The sequence below is a fragment of the Bufo gargarizans genome, chromosome 1, assembly GCF_014858855.1.
Source record: "Bufo gargarizans isolate SCDJY-AF-19 chromosome 1, ASM1485885v1, whole genome shotgun sequence".
Taxonomy (NCBI): domain Eukaryota; kingdom Metazoa; phylum Chordata; class Amphibia; order Anura; family Bufonidae; genus Bufo; species Bufo gargarizans.
Genome location: NC_058080.1, coordinates 433,612,805 through 433,630,928, shown reverse-complemented (window position 1 = coordinate 433,630,928; position 18,124 = coordinate 433,612,805). Strand labels below are relative to the sequence as shown.

The 18,124-nt window shown below is 42.1% G+C and overlaps 1 protein-coding gene across 5 annotated transcripts in view; it reads right to left on the bottom strand.

Moving 5' to 3' along the window:
* Nucleotides 1-18,124, bottom strand: part of JAK2 (Janus kinase 2) — a 327,031-nt gene that overhangs the window by 50,887 nt on the left and 258,020 nt on the right. For all 5 annotated transcript variants that reach the window (XM_044272134.1, XM_044272099.1, XM_044272108.1 and 2 more), the window contains exon 9: nucleotides 1,463-1,574. In XM_044272134.1, the coding sequence (XP_044128069.1) occupies nucleotides 1,463-1,574 (112 nt within the window). The remainder of the gene's footprint in view (nucleotides 1-1,462; nucleotides 1,575-18,124) is intronic.

Genomic DNA, 18,124 nt, shown 5'->3' with positions numbered 1-18,124 from the left:
CTGGACTGCGCAAGCTGCTGAGGGATAACGTTGATGGTGATCCAGTAGAAATGTACAAATGTTCCTGTAGTTATTAAAGCAGAACTGACTAAATAGATTCATATAAGACTCTTCAGTGTACATTAAGAAAAAGGTCAGCTAATCTACACTAAGGGCTCACGAGCATGAACGTATTTGGTTTCCGTCTCCGTTCTTTATTTTTGTGTGGATAGGACTGATACTTTTTATTTATCAGGAGTCCTATACTGCGAGGGCCCCCATGGTGGTCAAAATCTCCCACACTAGGAGTGTATTTTTTATTTGTATTGGACATTTTTTATCTTGTTTAGATATAATTTTACTTTAGTTATATCATTCACATATATATATATATATATATATATATATACACACACACATATACATACACACTGTATATCATGTACAGTAGATATTGTATTATGGATATATTATTATGTCAGAATAGACAGGGTATGTGCAACCACAGCCACCTTAATATCTTTTGGTGAGCCAATTTATTGTCCAATCCATGCTGGCAATGCCAGACTGTGCAGGGAACAGAAAGACTCAGATGTTTCTTAATAACTAGGAGGAATAACAGAGGAACGGCACAATAAAGAGTTGTGAGAAAAGATGCTGTACAAGTATTTACTAAAACAGACATATTGGGAGTGGTTAAAGCTCCTCTTTATACTGTGATTATTAAATAGGTATATTCCCATCTTGGACACTGGGGGCATATAGCTAGAATATGCCCCTAATGTTTGATAGGTGTGCGTCTCACCTCTGGAACCAGCACCTATAATTAGAACGGAGCCCACAAATTGCAGGAGGGCGCACCGTGCATGCGTGGCAGCTCTCCATTCACTTCTATATGGACTGTTGAAAATGGCCGAGCCCCACAGAAGTGAATGGAGCGGTGGCTGCTCTTGTCTGTTGTGCTTCCCATTCTTTTCTATGGGACTGACGCGGTGCACCCTCTGCCACTTTGCGGGCTTCGTTCTAAGTATATGCGCAGGTCGCCGAGGTGGGACCTGCACCTATCAGACATTGGGGGCATATCCTGTCCAAGAGGGGCAAACCCCTTTAAAGAGGACCTTTTCACCAGAATTAAACTTCTAAAGTAACTATACAGGCATGTAGAGCGGCGCCCAGGCACCTCCTTCTCCCATGCTGCAGCGCTGGCCAATCACAGCGCTCAGCTCATAGCAGGTTCCCCTGGGTGGAGCCTAACTGTGAAGATACCAGAGGCAATTATGGGAGAACGGAGCGGCGCCCAGGTATAACAGTAAATGCAGGGGGGTCCCTGGGCGCCGCTCTACATGCCTGTATAGTTACTTTAGAAGTTTAATTCTGGTGAAAGGTCCTCTTTAAGTGAGGTTAGTAGTATTCACACAGATGACACAAGTGATGACTACAGTGCTATAACCCATGCATGTTATCATCATATGCATCGCATTACCTCTACTGCAAATGTAAGGAAGTACTTGTTAAATTCTTTAGGGCTGCAGCGAAGAATAAAGGCTCCTCTTTGGCTCCCTGTTCTTTTCAACTTATCAATGGCAAATTCCATCCTGTGTGTTGGAAGTAGAAAATAAAGAAGCACAATTAAGAGTAAGAAATCACAGATTAAAAAAAAAAACTATTCCAATAATTTGAAGCAAGCTTTTGCCTATTGTTTTAAAGACAATCTGTCCCTATGTTTTACCCCACAGACTGCTGTAACGGTTGGAAAAGTGAAAAGATGCATTTTTTTGTTCACTTGCATTCCCCACAGCATGTGGGATCCTTTGCAGGCTTACTGCAACTGAATGCCAGTGTAAAATCTGCATCTTCAGAATCAGTGGTTTCACCTACAATGCCTTGCAAAAGTATTCACACCTCTTGGAGTTTTCCCGTTTTGCTGCATTACAACCTGTAGTTAAATGGACTTTTGGGTGCATTGTAGCATTTGATTAACACAACATTCCTACCGTTTTGAAGGCACAAAATAGTTTTTCATTGTGACTCAAGTAATAATTAACAGAAGCACTAAAGAACTTTAATGTGCATAAGTATTAATTTCCTGAAAGTCAATACTTTGTGGATCCTCATTTTGCTGCAAGTACAGATGCAAGTCTCTTGGGTCTCTATTACCGTAGTACAACTCCTTCAAGATGGATCTGGTGTACAGCAGTCTTTAAAGCGGCTCTTCAAAATCTCTCCTAAGATTCAAACCTGGGATCTCTACATGAAAAACCAATAGCTTAACCTCTAAGCTATAGCATTACCACATAGAGTTACATGGTTTTTCTATACTTATAAGCTAACACACATAACTGATGTCTGTATGATCATACATTCTGTGTGAATACAGCAGTGATATGTATATCAGCTTTCTGAGCAGATGTCAGTGTGGTGAAACTATAACAGAGTGTGTATAATACATATATATACAGTAGATATGTATAAGCCAGGACACAGCTCTGCCCCCAGCCTGATGTCTAGCCCTGTCAGTCAATGGGAAGGGGGCGTGTGCAGAGCACAGGGGGCGTTGCATAGCAGTGCTCACAACATTCAGCCCCACCTCTGAGTGCTCAAATTGCTCATTTGCATATGAATAAAAACGCAGATATGTCTGCAGTCGCTTAACATACAGACAAAAGAAAGGTATCGTTTTAATCAACATGATGAACTCTACCAGGCAGTATGTCTGGTTTAATAGTGTTGATCCTGGTGACAGAGCCTCTTTAAGTTATGCCACATATTCTCAATTGAACTGAGGTATGGGCAGGACATTTATGTTCCTTATAAGGCTACCTTCACATTAGCGTTATTTTGCGGATCGGTCACGAATCTGCAAAAACGCTTCTGTTACAATAATACAACCGCATGCATCCGTCATGAACGGATCCGGTTGTATTATGTCTTCTATAGCCATGACTGATTCGTCTTGAACACCATTGAAAATCATTGAGGGACGGATCCGTTTTCTATTGTGTCAGAGAAAACGGATCCGTCCCCATTGACTTACATTGTGTATCAGGACGGATCCGTCTTGCTCCGCACGACATCGCAGACAGAAAAACGCTGCTTGCAGTTTTAACATTATTTTGTGAGATTTATTATTAGGGCGTTCTCTGTGTGTTATAAGTAATATGATAACTTTATTCCGTGGGTCAGTATGATTATGATGATGCCAAATTTAAAGTGCCATATTTATTTTTCTGACAACATAAAAGTGTGAGGGCTAACAAATTAGATTCCTCTTTAGTGATAATCCTTATCATGAGAGAGGACGAATTTTCTCTAGAACTGCAGGCTGTTAACACTCCCACTGCCCCTCAGCTAAGATTCATATCTCGGCCACTTTCAACTGCTGTCACTCCCAATCCGAATTCTAAATGCTATATCTCCCAATGTACAGGACATAATCCTGTGATTCTAATCTTGTTTTAAAGCTAAGATAGATGAGCTTTCAAACAAGACCAGAACCATAATCTCTATTTACCTACAGAGCCTGAAATACAAAACCGAATCATCAAAACCACACATGCAGCAAAAATACATCTTTATTAAATCACATCAAAAGACATATTGAATATTAAATATAAAAAATAAAAATTAATCTATGCATAAGGAGCTGAGGAAATGACAGGCCTCCCCAGTTATTGGTCCAAACATATGTCCCGCCAATAGTTGGGGTGTGATTAAGGGGTAAATCTGTCCCCAATATTCCTGCTGAATTATAATGACCCACAATTAGTATACAATCAAGAACATAAGTATTATTCTATGTCAGCAAATGTTTGAACACTTGCAGGTAATATCATAGATGAATCCCACATTCCTCCACAAGTGGGTAAAAGGAAGAGAGGGAAGGGAAACCAAATACAGGGAGGACTGAAAATAATAATAATTGCATAATAATTGCATAACATACAAAAGGTGAGAAATATTGTCCTTGGTGCATATATATGGTACATATATATAGAATTTAGTGTACCTAATTTAGCCCGATTGAAATGTGTTGGGTGTATATATATAGTTAAAGGATAACTGTCACATTTAGACCCTAATTTATATTTTCATATATGTAGTTACCAATAACATGATATTCCAGAATCAGTTACTATTAGACTGACTTAACCCATAATTAATAAGATTCAGCCCTTAGCAACCAGTCTGCATAAAACTGCAATTTCACTATTCAGTTAAGATGGCCGCCACTGCCCTCCCCCCGAGGCTAATCTCGCCTGACCTCACTAGCCAGTAACAATAGCCCCCCAAAAGTGTCAGTAACCAGAGCCCTCCCCCTAAAGGGTTAATCTCCTGCAGCCCAAAGGGGTCCTCTTACCACATGTTGCTGTCATTTATACACTGAGCAGACGGCAGATCTCCCTTCCCTGGTCTGCGCTGCTTCCACTCTGTATTGTCCCAGTCTGCTGAGTGAGGGAGCGTCTGCCAAGCGCAGGGACAGGGAGAAGTGCACACAGCCCAGGCACTGTTATCAGCTGCTGGGGAGGACCTGGCTTTAATCATTTACTTACAGTCCCTGGCTGTCTGTAATCTGACCTTGCAGGCTGCCTGCTTCTGCGTCCTCCTCCTTCAACAGATAGACGGACCATGCCTAGCAACCCTATTTTAAGCAAAGGTAAAAGTAGGCAGTACAGGGAGCAAAACTGTGGAATTAAGGGGTAATTGAGTACACAGTAAAAAGTTGAAATAGGGTCACCAAGGTGATATTAATCACCACAATCCAATACTCCAAAAAAAATATATATATATACGACAGTTATCTTTTAATCACACCCCACCTATTGGCGGAATACATGTGTGGACCAATAACTGGGGGGGGGGGGCTGTCATTTGCTCAACACCTTTTGTATGGATTATTATTTTATTTTTTTATATTTAATATTCAATGTCTTTTTTTTTTATATTCTTTATTTTTTCTTTCAAAATACACTTTGACACGCTGAACAGATAACATGTGATACAAAGGATATTCGATGCCATATTGTTATATAAACAGTAAGCTTTGTCTCACAGATCACAATGAGACCCAAATAAACGATTCATGTCTCTTTTGGATAATGCTTAGTACATAACAGACAAAATGACAAAAAAGGGAGAAAAATAAAATAAAAGGAGAGAGAAAACAGGCATAAATAAAAAAAAATTCGTGATTGCTCTGTCCCCAATATCCGCCATTATCCAAAGAAATCTCTACCCACTCATATGATGAGAAGGGAGAGAATGTAAGGGGAGAAGAGTTTAGAATGTCATGAGGTAGGGGAGGAGGGGTGGGTTCAATATGTCATTTGATGTGATTTAATGAAGAGGTCTTTACTGCATGTGTGGTTTTGATGATTCAGTTTTGTAGTTATGTGTCCACACATGATATTGTGTTATATAGTGGTTTTTGGTTGGTTCTCTATGGGTACTTTCACACTAAAGTTTTTCTTTTCCGGCATCGAGTTCCATCACAGGGGCTCAATACCGGAAAAAAAGTTTTATCCTAATGCATTCTGAATAGAGAGCAATCCGTTCAGTATGCATCAGGGTGCAGCAGTTCAGTCCCTTCAGTTTTTTAGCCGGAGAAAATACTGCAGCATGCTGCAGTTTTCTCTCCGGTCACAAATCCTGAACACTTACGGGAATGCCGGATCCGGCATTAATTTCCATTGAAATGCATTAATGCCGGATCGGGCCCCAAGTGTTCCGGCAAAACTGATCCAGATTTCTTGTCTGCAAATGTGAAGACCTTTAAAAATGCAAAAATAAATAAATACCGGTTCCGTTTTTCCAGATGACACCGGATACAGTATTTCAATGCATTTGTCAGACGAATCCGCATCCGTCTGACAAATGCCATCCGTTTGCGTCAGGATTGCCGAAATCCTCTGCGGAAACTGTGAAAGTACAGAGCCTGAAATATGAAGGCTTGAATCAACCCACCACCACACTGCCAGAGATGTTTTTGGGCTGAACTGTTATGCCCTTTCCTCAAAGCAGAGCTAGGGAAAAAATGTTAGTGGGTAATGCCCTCCTCGCCCGTTCTAGGAGTTTTGGTGACTGGTCTTCGCTTGTCAGGTTTGTAGTTGTGCACATTCTTTCTGTTTTGATATGATGGATTTAACGGGGCTCTGCGGTTTAGCACAAAACTCACTGAAATAACAATTATATCACAACTGGGTAGGTATATGGAGGAGTGTCACTGAACAAAATATTTACCCTTAAAACGTCACTTTTAATAATGATGACTAAAAATATTCCCACATCAAAAACAATAAATACATATACATTGCCCGTCCCCCAAAAAGTCGCCAACAAAAATATTTCATTGGACCGCCTTTAGCTTTGATTACGGCACGCATTTGCTGTGGCATTGTTTCGATAAGCTTCTGCAATGTCACAAGATTTATTTCCATCCAGTGTTGCATTAATTTTTCACCAAGATCTTGCATTGATGATGGTAGAGTCTGACTGCTGCGCAAAGCCTTCTCCAGCACATCCCAAAGATTCTCAATGGGGTTAAGGTTTGGACTCTGTAGTGGCCAATCCATGTGTGAAAATGATGTCATATGCTCCCTGAACCACTCTTTCACAATTTAAGCCCGATGAATCCTGACATTGTCATCTTGGAATATGCCCGTGCCATCAGGGAAGAAAAAATCCATTGATGGAATAACCTGGTCATTCAGTATGTTCAGGTAGTCAGCTGACCTCACTCTTGGGGCACATACTGTTACTGAACCTAGACCTGACCAACTGCAGCAACCCCAGATCATAGCACTGCCCCCACAGGCTTGTACAGTAGGCACTAGGCATGAAGGGTGCATCACTTCATCGGCCTCTCTTCTTACCCTGATGTGCCCATCACTCTGGAACAGGGTAAATCTGGACTCATCAGACCACATGACCTTCTTCCATTGCTCCAGAGTCCAATCTTTATGCTCCCTAGCAAATTGAAGCCTTTATTCTGGTTTGCCTCATTGATTAGTGGTTTTCTTACGGCTTCCCTTGAGTTCCCTTCGCATTGTGCGTATGGAAATGCTCTTACTTTCACTATTAAACATAGCCCTGAGTTCTAACTGTTGTTTTTCTTCAATTTGATTTCACCAAACGTTTAAATGATCGCCGATCCCGATCATTCAGGATTTTTTTCTCGCCACATTTCTTCCTCGAATACGATGGGTCTCCACTATCCTTCCAGTTTTTAATAATGCATTGGACAGTTCTTAACCCAATTTTAGTAGTTTCTGCAATCTCATTAGATGTTTTCTCTGCTTGATGCATGCCAATGATTTGACCCTTCTCAAAAAGACTAACATCTTTTCCACGACCACGAGATGTGTCTTTCGACATGGTTGTTTAAGAAATGAGAAGCATCTCATTGCACCAGTCGGGGTTAAATAACTTGTTGCCAGCTGAAAGATAATCGCTCATGCAGTAATTATCCAATAGGAGGCTCATAACTATTTGCTTAGTTAAATCCAGGTGGCGACTTTTTTTTGGGACAGGCAGTGTATAATACAAATGTTGCAAAGGAGACAATTATCGCAATATAGGGGTATACTGTTATAGGCCTCAGGTCACTCTGATGAAGTACTTGAATACCAGATGCTGCAGTGCTATTTAATAGATCTTTGTACCATCCAGGGGCACACGGGAAACGACAAGAACAAATCCGCTTGTAGGCAATGGGATACTATCCCTGTTGATCTATATTGTCCCTGCCTAAAAGCGGAGTAATCGCCCCTAAAGGGGTGGCCTCACTTATAGGGAGCTGTTCCCTCTCCTAAAAATCCCTACCTATCCAAAAATATATATAAACCCATATATTATGCTGTCTATGTATAGTAAGACAATTTCCCCATAGCGAGATGTCTCAAAATTACAGTGCGTCCCGACGCGTTTTCCCTAGAGACAATAAATCAGTTAATCAGGGTAACATTTCTGTAGGGTGCACGGTGGCCCTTATACGGAAGAAGTGGATGTACTGACCTGCAGCCAACCAGCATCTGTGGGATAGCAAACGGTGTGAATACATATGCACTCACAGCTTTTCAGTTTTTATTTATTAAAAAAGTTATTTTTTTCTAATAATGAGTAAGGATGCATTTGTAGACAGGAGGAGTGGTTTCCATGGTGACAGATCCTTTTGAAAATACTAAATGTAGTTTGAATGGCTGAACTGAAGCATCTTTAATATTTTATTACCAAGAATGCTGCTAATCTCTGTGGAGGACTTCTATGAAAAGCAAGAGGTTTAAATGATTCATTTTTGTATATCACTTAAAAGATGAGTTTCATTAAAATACCACAAAATATGAGTGGCAGTTTAACTGTTGCATAAAGTAAAAGTAGACGGAGGAGTCTGAAGTAGCAAATGGTTAACGGAGGACTTCCTGCCAACATAATTGCATTTGATCTACTATACTTTGGTAACTTTAGAAGCAATATTTCCCTCTTGATAATATAATGCAAAAACGTAGGCTATTATATCGTCATTTACTAATGAGAATACACAAGAAGTCTGGTGCAAGTGCCTTGTGCCACATTTCTTGACACTTTTTCTACTGCTCTCTTAAAGGGGCTGGGGTTTCACCTGAAAAGACCATAACTTAATGGGAAAGAACACTTGACAATGTGCACCAAAATTGCACCAGAAATACTGTATGGTGCAAACTATGCCAACTAATAGGTGGTATAAACTAAGTCTAAAGATGTACCAAATCTGTCATCTAGCATCAACCACTGTGATAAATCTTGAACATCTTTTGAGTATTTCTAATAGTGTCCCTGGAGATTTATGGTTGCAAATAACATGGAAGTATATATAATTTACTGTAAACATAGCAAAAACGTACAAAAAAAAACTAAACAAAAAAACAACTCATGCAGCTTTTTACAAAAACTGGCCTCATCTTAGAAGGAAAGAGAGCTGAAAATAGATATGTGTGTGAATGGGCACTCATACATTAGGAATCACATAAGATTAATAAAAGACAATTTGGTGCTGAATACAATAATCAATACTAGATAAAATATAATGAAAATATAAAAAGTATATAAAATATTCACTGATCGTTAAGCTTGCCACAATAGATTGACAGTGATCTGGTACGCTGCCCTTCAAAGGGCTGGTATACCCTAGTAATGGGCAACCTCGGATGGTTAATAGAGCTGGCATCAATAAACTACGGGATCAGCAAATATATTACAACAATATATAAGACATCTCTGGATCGACAATATATAGAAATATTTTAAAATATACCTAAAAATAAAAGGTAGTGTCGCTATGTTCTGTAGGAACCGACCGCTATGGTGTCCGGGTAATTGGAGTTGCCAAATATTCTGGAATAATCATTTTATGTCCATCAAGCAATGAAATATTTGGAACAATATGGCAATTACTTGCTATCCATAGTCCAGTAGAGAGGATGTTCTAGTATATTCCAGGGAAATGGTGATTCATATAATGATATATTCCAAAAGTATCTCTATTGTGTTGTAACAGTTTTGCTTAATTATTAATCCAGATGCTCTATTGTGACAGAATGTTCTCCATGAGCCTCTATAGCACTTTTTGGTAGGGTTATTCCTAATGCTCTATTTTGTTATATATGTTGTACTCACTGTTGTGAGATCTCCATCTATCTGTGGCGTCCCACGTGGTGGTTAGGTTGATAAGCTTACCTTCGTTGGTGTGGTGTAGAAATCTGATAAGAGAGGTTAGTAATTTCTTACGTAGGTTAGTGGCTGTAAAAGTTCCACAACTTGTGTCTCCGAATCTGTTTGTGAAGTAATGTGCCACGCTGATTGTCTGCGGCAGCCCCGATATCTCCGCTGACTGGGCTGTGGATTGCCGAGTATGGTCTGGGTGTGCGCTCGGCGTCCCACGTGTCCGGATCTTTCAGACACTCGTAGTGAGGATCAGCTGGCTATCAGCTCTTTCAAGATCCAATTGTGCCGTCTGGGCTTGTGTACCTCTATCTTCTCTGTGTTTTTCAGTGAAGTGCTTCACTAATTTTTCATAATAGGGTTATGTACCACATCAATGGGTATTCTCCATAATATGAAGGGGGTCGCAGTCCGGCTGCCTATGAGCACTGCGACCCCTCCTTGGTCGAGGGCTCCCATCCTGTATACGTCCAACACATACATCACATACAGTACAGACCAAAAGTTTGGGCACACCTTCTCATTCAAAGAGTTTTCTTTATTTTCATAACTATGAAAATTGTAGATTCAAACTGAAGGCATCAAAACTATGAATTAACACATGTGGAATTATATACATAACAAAAAAGTGTGAAACAACTGAAAATATGTCATATTCTAGGTTCTTCAAAGTAGCCACCTTTTGCTTTGATTACTGCTTTGCACACTCTTGGCATTCTCTTGATGAGCTTCAAGAGGTAGTCACCTGAAATGGTTTTGACTTCACAGGTGTGCCCTGTCAGGTTTAATAAGTGGAATTTCTTGCCTTATAAATGGGGTTGGGACCATCAGTTGCGTTGTGGAGAAGTCAGGTGGATAGCGGATAGTCCTACTGAATAGACTGTTAGAATTTGTATTATGGCAAGAAAAAAGCGGCTAAGTAAAGAAAAATGAGTGGCCAAAATTACTTTAAGAAATGAAGGTCAGTCAGTCCGAAAAATTGGGAAAACTTTGAAAGTGTCCCCAAGTGCAGTCACAAAAACCATCAAGCGCTACAAAGAAACTGGCTCACATGCGGACCGCCCCAGGAAAGGAAGACCAAGAGTCACCTCTGCTGCGGAGGATACGTTCATGAGAGTCACCAGCCTCAGAAATCGCAGGTTAACAGCAGCTCAGATTAGAGACCAGGTCAATGCCACACAGAGTTCTAGCAGCAGACACATCTCTAGAACAACTGTTAAGAGGAGACTGTGTGAATCAGGCCTTCATGGTAGAATATCTGCTAGGAAACCACTGCTAAGGACAGGCAACAAGCAGAAGAGACGTGTTTGGGCTAAAGAACACAAGGAATGGACATTAGACCAGTGGAAATCTGTGCTTTGGTCTGATGAGTCCAAATTTGAGATCTTTGGTTCCAACCACTGTGTCTTTGTGCGACGCAGAAAAGGTGAACGTATGGACTCTACGTGCCTGGTTCCCATCGTGAAGCATGGAGGAGGAGGTGTGATGGTGTGGGGGTGCTTTGCTGGTGACACTGTTGGGGATTTATTCAAAATTGAAGGCATACTGAACCAGCATGGCTACCACAGCATCTTGCAGCGGCATGCTATTCCATCCGGTTTGCGTTTAGTTGGACCATCATTTTTTTTCTCAACAGGACAATGACCCCAAACACACCTCCAGGCTGTGTAAGGGCTATTTGACCATGAAGGAGAGTGATGGGGTGCTGCGCCAGAGGCGCAGAGGCCGGTCTAATCAGAGGCCGGTGCAGGCCGCGCAATGACGTCATCGTGCCGCCTGAGCCAGCGAGGGACACAGGCCGGAAGAGACCTGCATCGCATCCTGGAGGAGGTAAGTATAGGTTTATTTTTTATATGTAAAAATGACAATCCTGGCACATAAGGGGGGCTGCTGGGCTGGCACAGACATAAGGGGGGCTGCTGGGCTGGCACAGACATTAGGGGGGCTGCTGGGCTGGCACAGACATTAGGGGGGCTGCTGGCACATAAGGGGGGATACTGGCTACTGGCACATAAGGGGGGCTGCTGGCACATAAGGGGGGCTTCTGGCACAGACATAAGGGGGGCTGCTGGCACAGACATAAGGGGGGCTGCTGGCACAGACATAAGGGGGGCTGCTGGCACAGACATAAGGGGGGATACTGGCACAGACATAAGGGGGGATACTGGCACAGACAAAGAGGGGCTGCTGGCACAGACAAAGAGGGGCTGCTGGCACAGACATAAGGGGAGCTGCTGGCACATAAGGGGGGCTACTGGCACATAAGGGGGGCTTATGGCACAGACATAAGGGGGGCTGCTGGCACAGACATAAGGGGGGCTACTGGCACATAAGGGGGGGCTACTGGCACATAAGGGGGGCTACTGGCACTTGATAGGGGGGCTACTGGCACTTGATAGGGGGGCACTCAGGCTACTGGCACATGATGGAGGGGGGCTCTTATTACTGGCACATGATTGGGGGGCATCTAGGGGGGCACATCTTACTGGCACATGATATGGGGGCACATCTTACTGGTACATGATTGGGGGGCATCTATTGGGGCACTTATTACTGGCACAATATTGGGTGGCACTATAGGGACATCTACAGAGGCCAAAAAGAAGGGGTATTTTATATGGGGGCTCTGTATAGGGGCATTTTATACTGGGACACATTATGGTGGGTACTATGGGGAAGGGGGGAGAGGAGCACTATGGGGTCATCTACAGGGACACTGAGAAGGGGTATTTTATATTGGCACATTATGGGAACATTAGCTCAACTGGGGACATTACAAGGGGGTATGTTTTGCACATTATAAGGAGAATTATTACTACTGGGGGGCATTATGGTGGGCTTTATTACTCCCCCATGGTATGACCCCCTAGTAGCAGCACCAGCCTCTCCCTGCTCTGCTATCCCTCTGCCCCTTAATCCTTATTATGAAATCTTTCTCATTAGGATAAAACACATCAGCTCCGCCGAGCCCCCGGCCAAAGTGTTGAAGTGGTGTCCGAGATCCCCAAGGGCCAAGCCAAGTAATTGTAAGTTTTCATGTGAAATATGTTTATGTAATACACACATAGCATACATAACATACACTGTGCCACACAATATACAGTATACCTCTACACTGTGTAGGGGTTAGGCTCTATTCACACGTCCGCAAAATTGGACCACATGCGTTCCGCAATTTTGGGCCTAAGTTTTTTTGACACTCGCCCTGAGAGAAATTTTACCTGGAAACTGCACTGCATAACCCTATTATGAAAAATTAGTGAAGCGCTTGAAGAGGTACACAAGCCCGGAGGGCACGATTAGATCTTGAAAGAGCTGATAGTCAGCTGATCCTCACTACGAGTGTCTGAAAGATCCGGACACGTGGGACGCCGAGCGCACACCCAGACCATACTCGGCAATCCACAGCCCAGTCAGCGGAGATATCGGGGCTGCCGCAGACAATCAGCGTGGCACATTACTTCACAAACAGATTCGGAGACACAAGTTGTGGAACTTTTACAGCCACTAACCTATGTAAGAAATTACTAACCTCTCTTATCAGATTTCTACACCACACCAACGAAGGTAAGCTTATCAACCTAACCACCACGTGGGACGCCACAGATGGATGGAGATCTCACAACAGCGAGTACAACATATATAACAAAATAGAGCATTAGGAATAACCCTACCAATAAGTGCTATAGAGGCTCATGGAGAACATTCTGTCACAATAGAGCATCTGGATTAATAATTAAGCAAAACTGTTACAACACAATAGAGATACTTTTGGAATATATCATTATATGAATCACCATTTCCCTGGAATATACTAGAACATCCTCTCTACTGGACTATGGATAGCAAGTAATTGCCATATTGTTCCAAATATTTCATTGCTTGATGGACATAAAATGATTATTCCAGAATAATTGGCAACTCCAATTACCTGGACACCATAGCAGTTGGTTCCTACAGAACATAGTGACACTACCTTTTATTTTTAGGTTTATTTTAATATATTTCTATATATTGTCGATCCAGAGATGTATTATATATTGTTGTGATATATTTGCTGATCCCGTACACTGCCCAAAGAGTTTATTGATACTAGCTTGATTAACCATCCGAGGTTTCCCATTACTAGGGTATAACAGCCCATTCAAGGGCAGCGTACCAGATCACTGTCAATCTATTGTCACAAGCCTAACGATCAGTGAATATTTTATATACTTTTTATATATTTTTTTTATATTTTATATAGTATTGATTATTGCAGCACCAAATAAATTGTCTTTTATTAATCTTATGTGATTCCTAAGGTATGAGTGCCCATTCACACATATACTACTCCAAGAATCTATTTAATGTGACTAGGGTGCATCATTAGTTTGGAGCACCATTACATCACCAGGAAAAGGAGAGCCGTCCTTAAAATCTAGAAAATAGATATAGCCTAGCAAGTCTATACAAACAGGTAACCTCTACAAACGCGAAGTTTTTTGTTAAAGGGGTTGTCCCAATAGGACAACTGATCCCCTCTCCATAGAATAGTGTGAAAGCGCCTGATCGGTGGGAATACGAGTACTGGTGGCCCATCGTCCATGAGAACTGGGGCCCCTGCTCCCCATTTGAAAGCAGTGGTGGATGCACATGCATGCAGCTGCTTCATTTAGCTCTATGGAGCTACCAGAGATGGGTGAGTGCTTGTATGAGTTGAATGCAGCAGCTGAAGTCTCCTCACTGTAGGAGACAGGCTCATAGGGAGAGATTTATCAAGCTTCAATGCCAGTTTTCTGGCATAGAATAATCACAGCTTTTAGTGCAAGTCTCAGTTTACAAGATTTGCGAGTTTTTAGCCTCACCACTTTTCCAAAACCGCGGGGGGAGGGGTAACATGGGCTGCTGTGCATCTTATCACCTTACTCTCATATCAAAGAGCATACTTGTTTTCTGTTACATATGAGTTTTTTTTGGGGGGCGGGGGGTTTACAGAAAAAGTGAAAAAAAATTGTGCTTACTCATCTAATAACCCCTTTGTGTCTAATTAGGTTCTTAATTGACAACATGACCCAGATATTTATCACTGTCTGGAAAGCATCACCAAATAAGTCGGACAAAATACTTCTGATCCTGTCCTGTCCATAATAAAGCAACTGCATTATGTCCATCTGAAAGCTAGTTTAGTTTACGCATATTAGGTTTAAGATAAATTTTTAAAGGGCTTATGCCACAAAATGTAATACTATGCAATAAACAGGTAATTTCAAATTAGAGTATTATTAAGTTTATATACAATATTGTATACTTTTTGATATATGATATATTTTTCTCTCTGGTATCGCCCTCTGCTATCTATCCTTCTGGTCCACCTTCCCCTACATTCAGTATTGGTCAAACATGCTGAGTAGCTTCCCTGTTGCCTTACTATCAGTGCTGGTGTAGTGACCTCATAGTGAAGCAGTCCAGACACCTTTCATTCATATATATATACCGTAGCTATATCTCTCTTTAGACAGTGGAGAAGACAACTGTGGTTAGCACTATATACCATATGTATCTCTGGGGCTATATGTGAGGAGGAAGGTGTTAACAAGAGCTTATTGCAATGCATCCTGGGACATGCAGGTCCTTGATGAGCTGCTGCCCACAAAAACATAGGCAAACAAGTCCTCTAGATTAGGGATGAGTGAGTCGATTCTACCAAATAGATTTGTCTCATCAGCAGGAGTTCTTCACCTTGAAGGGCTGTCCCCATAAGTGAAGAAGTGCCCACCTGTCTGTTGACTGACAGGGCTGGACAGCTAGCCTGGCATTAACAATAAGGGCCCTGAACCACTGCTCTGAGTAGCGACGCAGGCACCAAGGCCCAAATTCAACTTCAGTTTCAGCGACCAAACTTGCGCAACTACCCGGAAGTGTAGAAGTGCACATGCAGTCGCTGCTCCCAAAACCGAATTTGATCTTCAGCACTCGATGCATGGACTGGATTGTCACAACCAGGCTGGATGTTTCACCCTGTCAATCAACGGACAGATGGGCACTTCCTTCTCCTATGGAGACAACCCCTTACAGGTTAAGAGTTCCTGATAATTAAATTATAGTCAATGGGAATGCGGCAGTACTAGATTTCATAAAGCTGCTGTGAACATACAGTATCTCACAAAAGTGAGTGCACCCCTCACAGTTTTGTAAATATTTTATCTTTTCATGGGACAACACTGAAGATATGACACTTTGATACAATGTAAAGTAGTCAGTGTACAGCTTGTATAACAGTGTAAATGTGATGTCCCCTTAAAATAACTCAACACACGGCCATTAATGTCTAAACCGCTGGCCCAACTGGCCATTTTTCCTCCCCGATGTCATATGACTCATTAGTGTTAGAAGGCCTCAGATGTGAATGGGGAGCCGGTGTGTTAAATTTGGTGTTATCGCTCTCACACTGGTCACTGGTAGGTTCAACATGGCACCTCATGGCAAAGAACTCTGAGGAGCTACAAAAAAATAATTGTTGCTCTACATAAAGATGACCTAGGCTATAAGAAGATTGCCAACCCTCTGAACTGAGCTGCAGCACAGTGGCCAAGACCATTTAGCGGTTTAACAGGTTCCACTCAGAACAGGCCTTGCCATGGCCGACAAAAGAAGTTGAGTGCACGTGCTCAGCGTCTTATATCCAGAGTTTGTATGAGTGCTGCCAGCATTGCTGCAGAGATTAAAGGGGTGGGGGAGGTCTGCCTGTCAGTGCTCAGACCATACGTGGCACATTGCATTACATTGGTCTGTATGGCTGTCGTCCTAGAAGGAAGTCTCTTTTAAAGATGATGGACAAGAAAGCCCGCAAACATTTTTCTGAAGACAAGCAGAATAGGGACATGGATTTCTGGAACCATGTCCTGTGGTCTGATGAGACCAAAATAAACTTATTTGGTTGAGATGGTGTCAACCATGTGTGGCGGTAACCAGGTGAGGAGTTCAAAGATAAGGGAGTGCCATGGTTTGAGGCTGCATGAGTGCTGCCAGCTGTTGGGAGCTACAGTTCATTGAGGGAACCATGAATACCAACATGTACTATGACATACTGAAGCAGAGCATGATACCCTCCCTTCGAAAACTGGGATTCAGGGCAGTATTCCAGCATGGCAACTACCCCAAACACACCTCCAAGACTACTGCCTTGCTAAAGAAACTGAGGGTAAAGGTGCTGGATGGGCCAAGCATATCTCCAGACCTAAACCCCATTGAGCATCTGTGGAGCATCCTCAAACGGAAGGTGGAGGAACGCAAGGTCTCTAACATCCACCAGCTCCGTGATGTCGTCATGGAGGAGTGGAAGAGGATTCCAGTGACAACCTGTCAATCGCTAGTGAACTCCATACCCAAGAAAGTTAAAGCAGGGCAGAAAAATTATGGTGGACACACAAAATATTAACACTTTGGGTACAATTTGCCAGCGGTTTAGTAATTAATGGCTGTGTGTTGAGTTATTTTGGAGGGCACACCAAATTTACGCTGTTATACAATATGCACACTGACTACTTTACATTACATGAAAGTGTTATATCTTCTGTGTTGTCCCATGAAAAGATAGAATACAATATTTACTAAAATGTAAGGGGTGTACTCACTTGAGATACTGTAGCTTAAAACGGGTTGTCTGCTTTTGTACTACTGATGTCCCATCCTCAGGATAGGTAATTAATATCAGATCAGGGGGGTCCGACTGCTGGCACCCCTGCTGATCAGCTGTTTGAAGAGAATGCAGTGCTCATATGGCAGAGAACATCTTAATATAGTTCTCCGGATTTAGCCACTCCCTGGTATTTATGCTGGAATTCGACCGAATCCTTGATGGTTCCCATTATAGTCAATGGGGTCCAGCAGTGAGCGGCAGTATATGGCTAGGTCGGATGGTGAGAACTCTGGCAGGTTGTTCCTCTGACGGATTGTTCTATCTTATGTGGAAAAATAGCCTAAGCAGCAATTTCACAACCATTTTATTAGCAATACATTTTTATGTTACTGAATAGAGGAAAACAGTAGCTTGGAAATCGCTCTAACATCCCAGCATGTGATTAAAAAAAAAAAAATTGCTAGCGACTCACTTGTGTGCAGCAATTTTATCTATGGCAATTAAATAACTTCAGCAATACTCAGCTCCAACGATTTGGAAGTGATTTTCAGGATACTCAGCGGGGAATTTATCATTGTAGGTGTGTCTGAGGTTCAATTTTAGACTGGAATTGCTATGCACATCTGTGCCAAATTTATGAAGATGGCGCACACTAATAATAAATTTGGCGCAAATGCAATGTGGTTGCGCCCATTTCGGTAAAAGCACACCTGGGGGAAGCCTAATCTGGAGTTGAGACTTTTTAAAGTCACACTTTATAAATGTGACATAAGAGTTATCTACTCTGAAATTCTGACCAAAATTTTACTCCTAATTTGTAGGTGGCGCTAG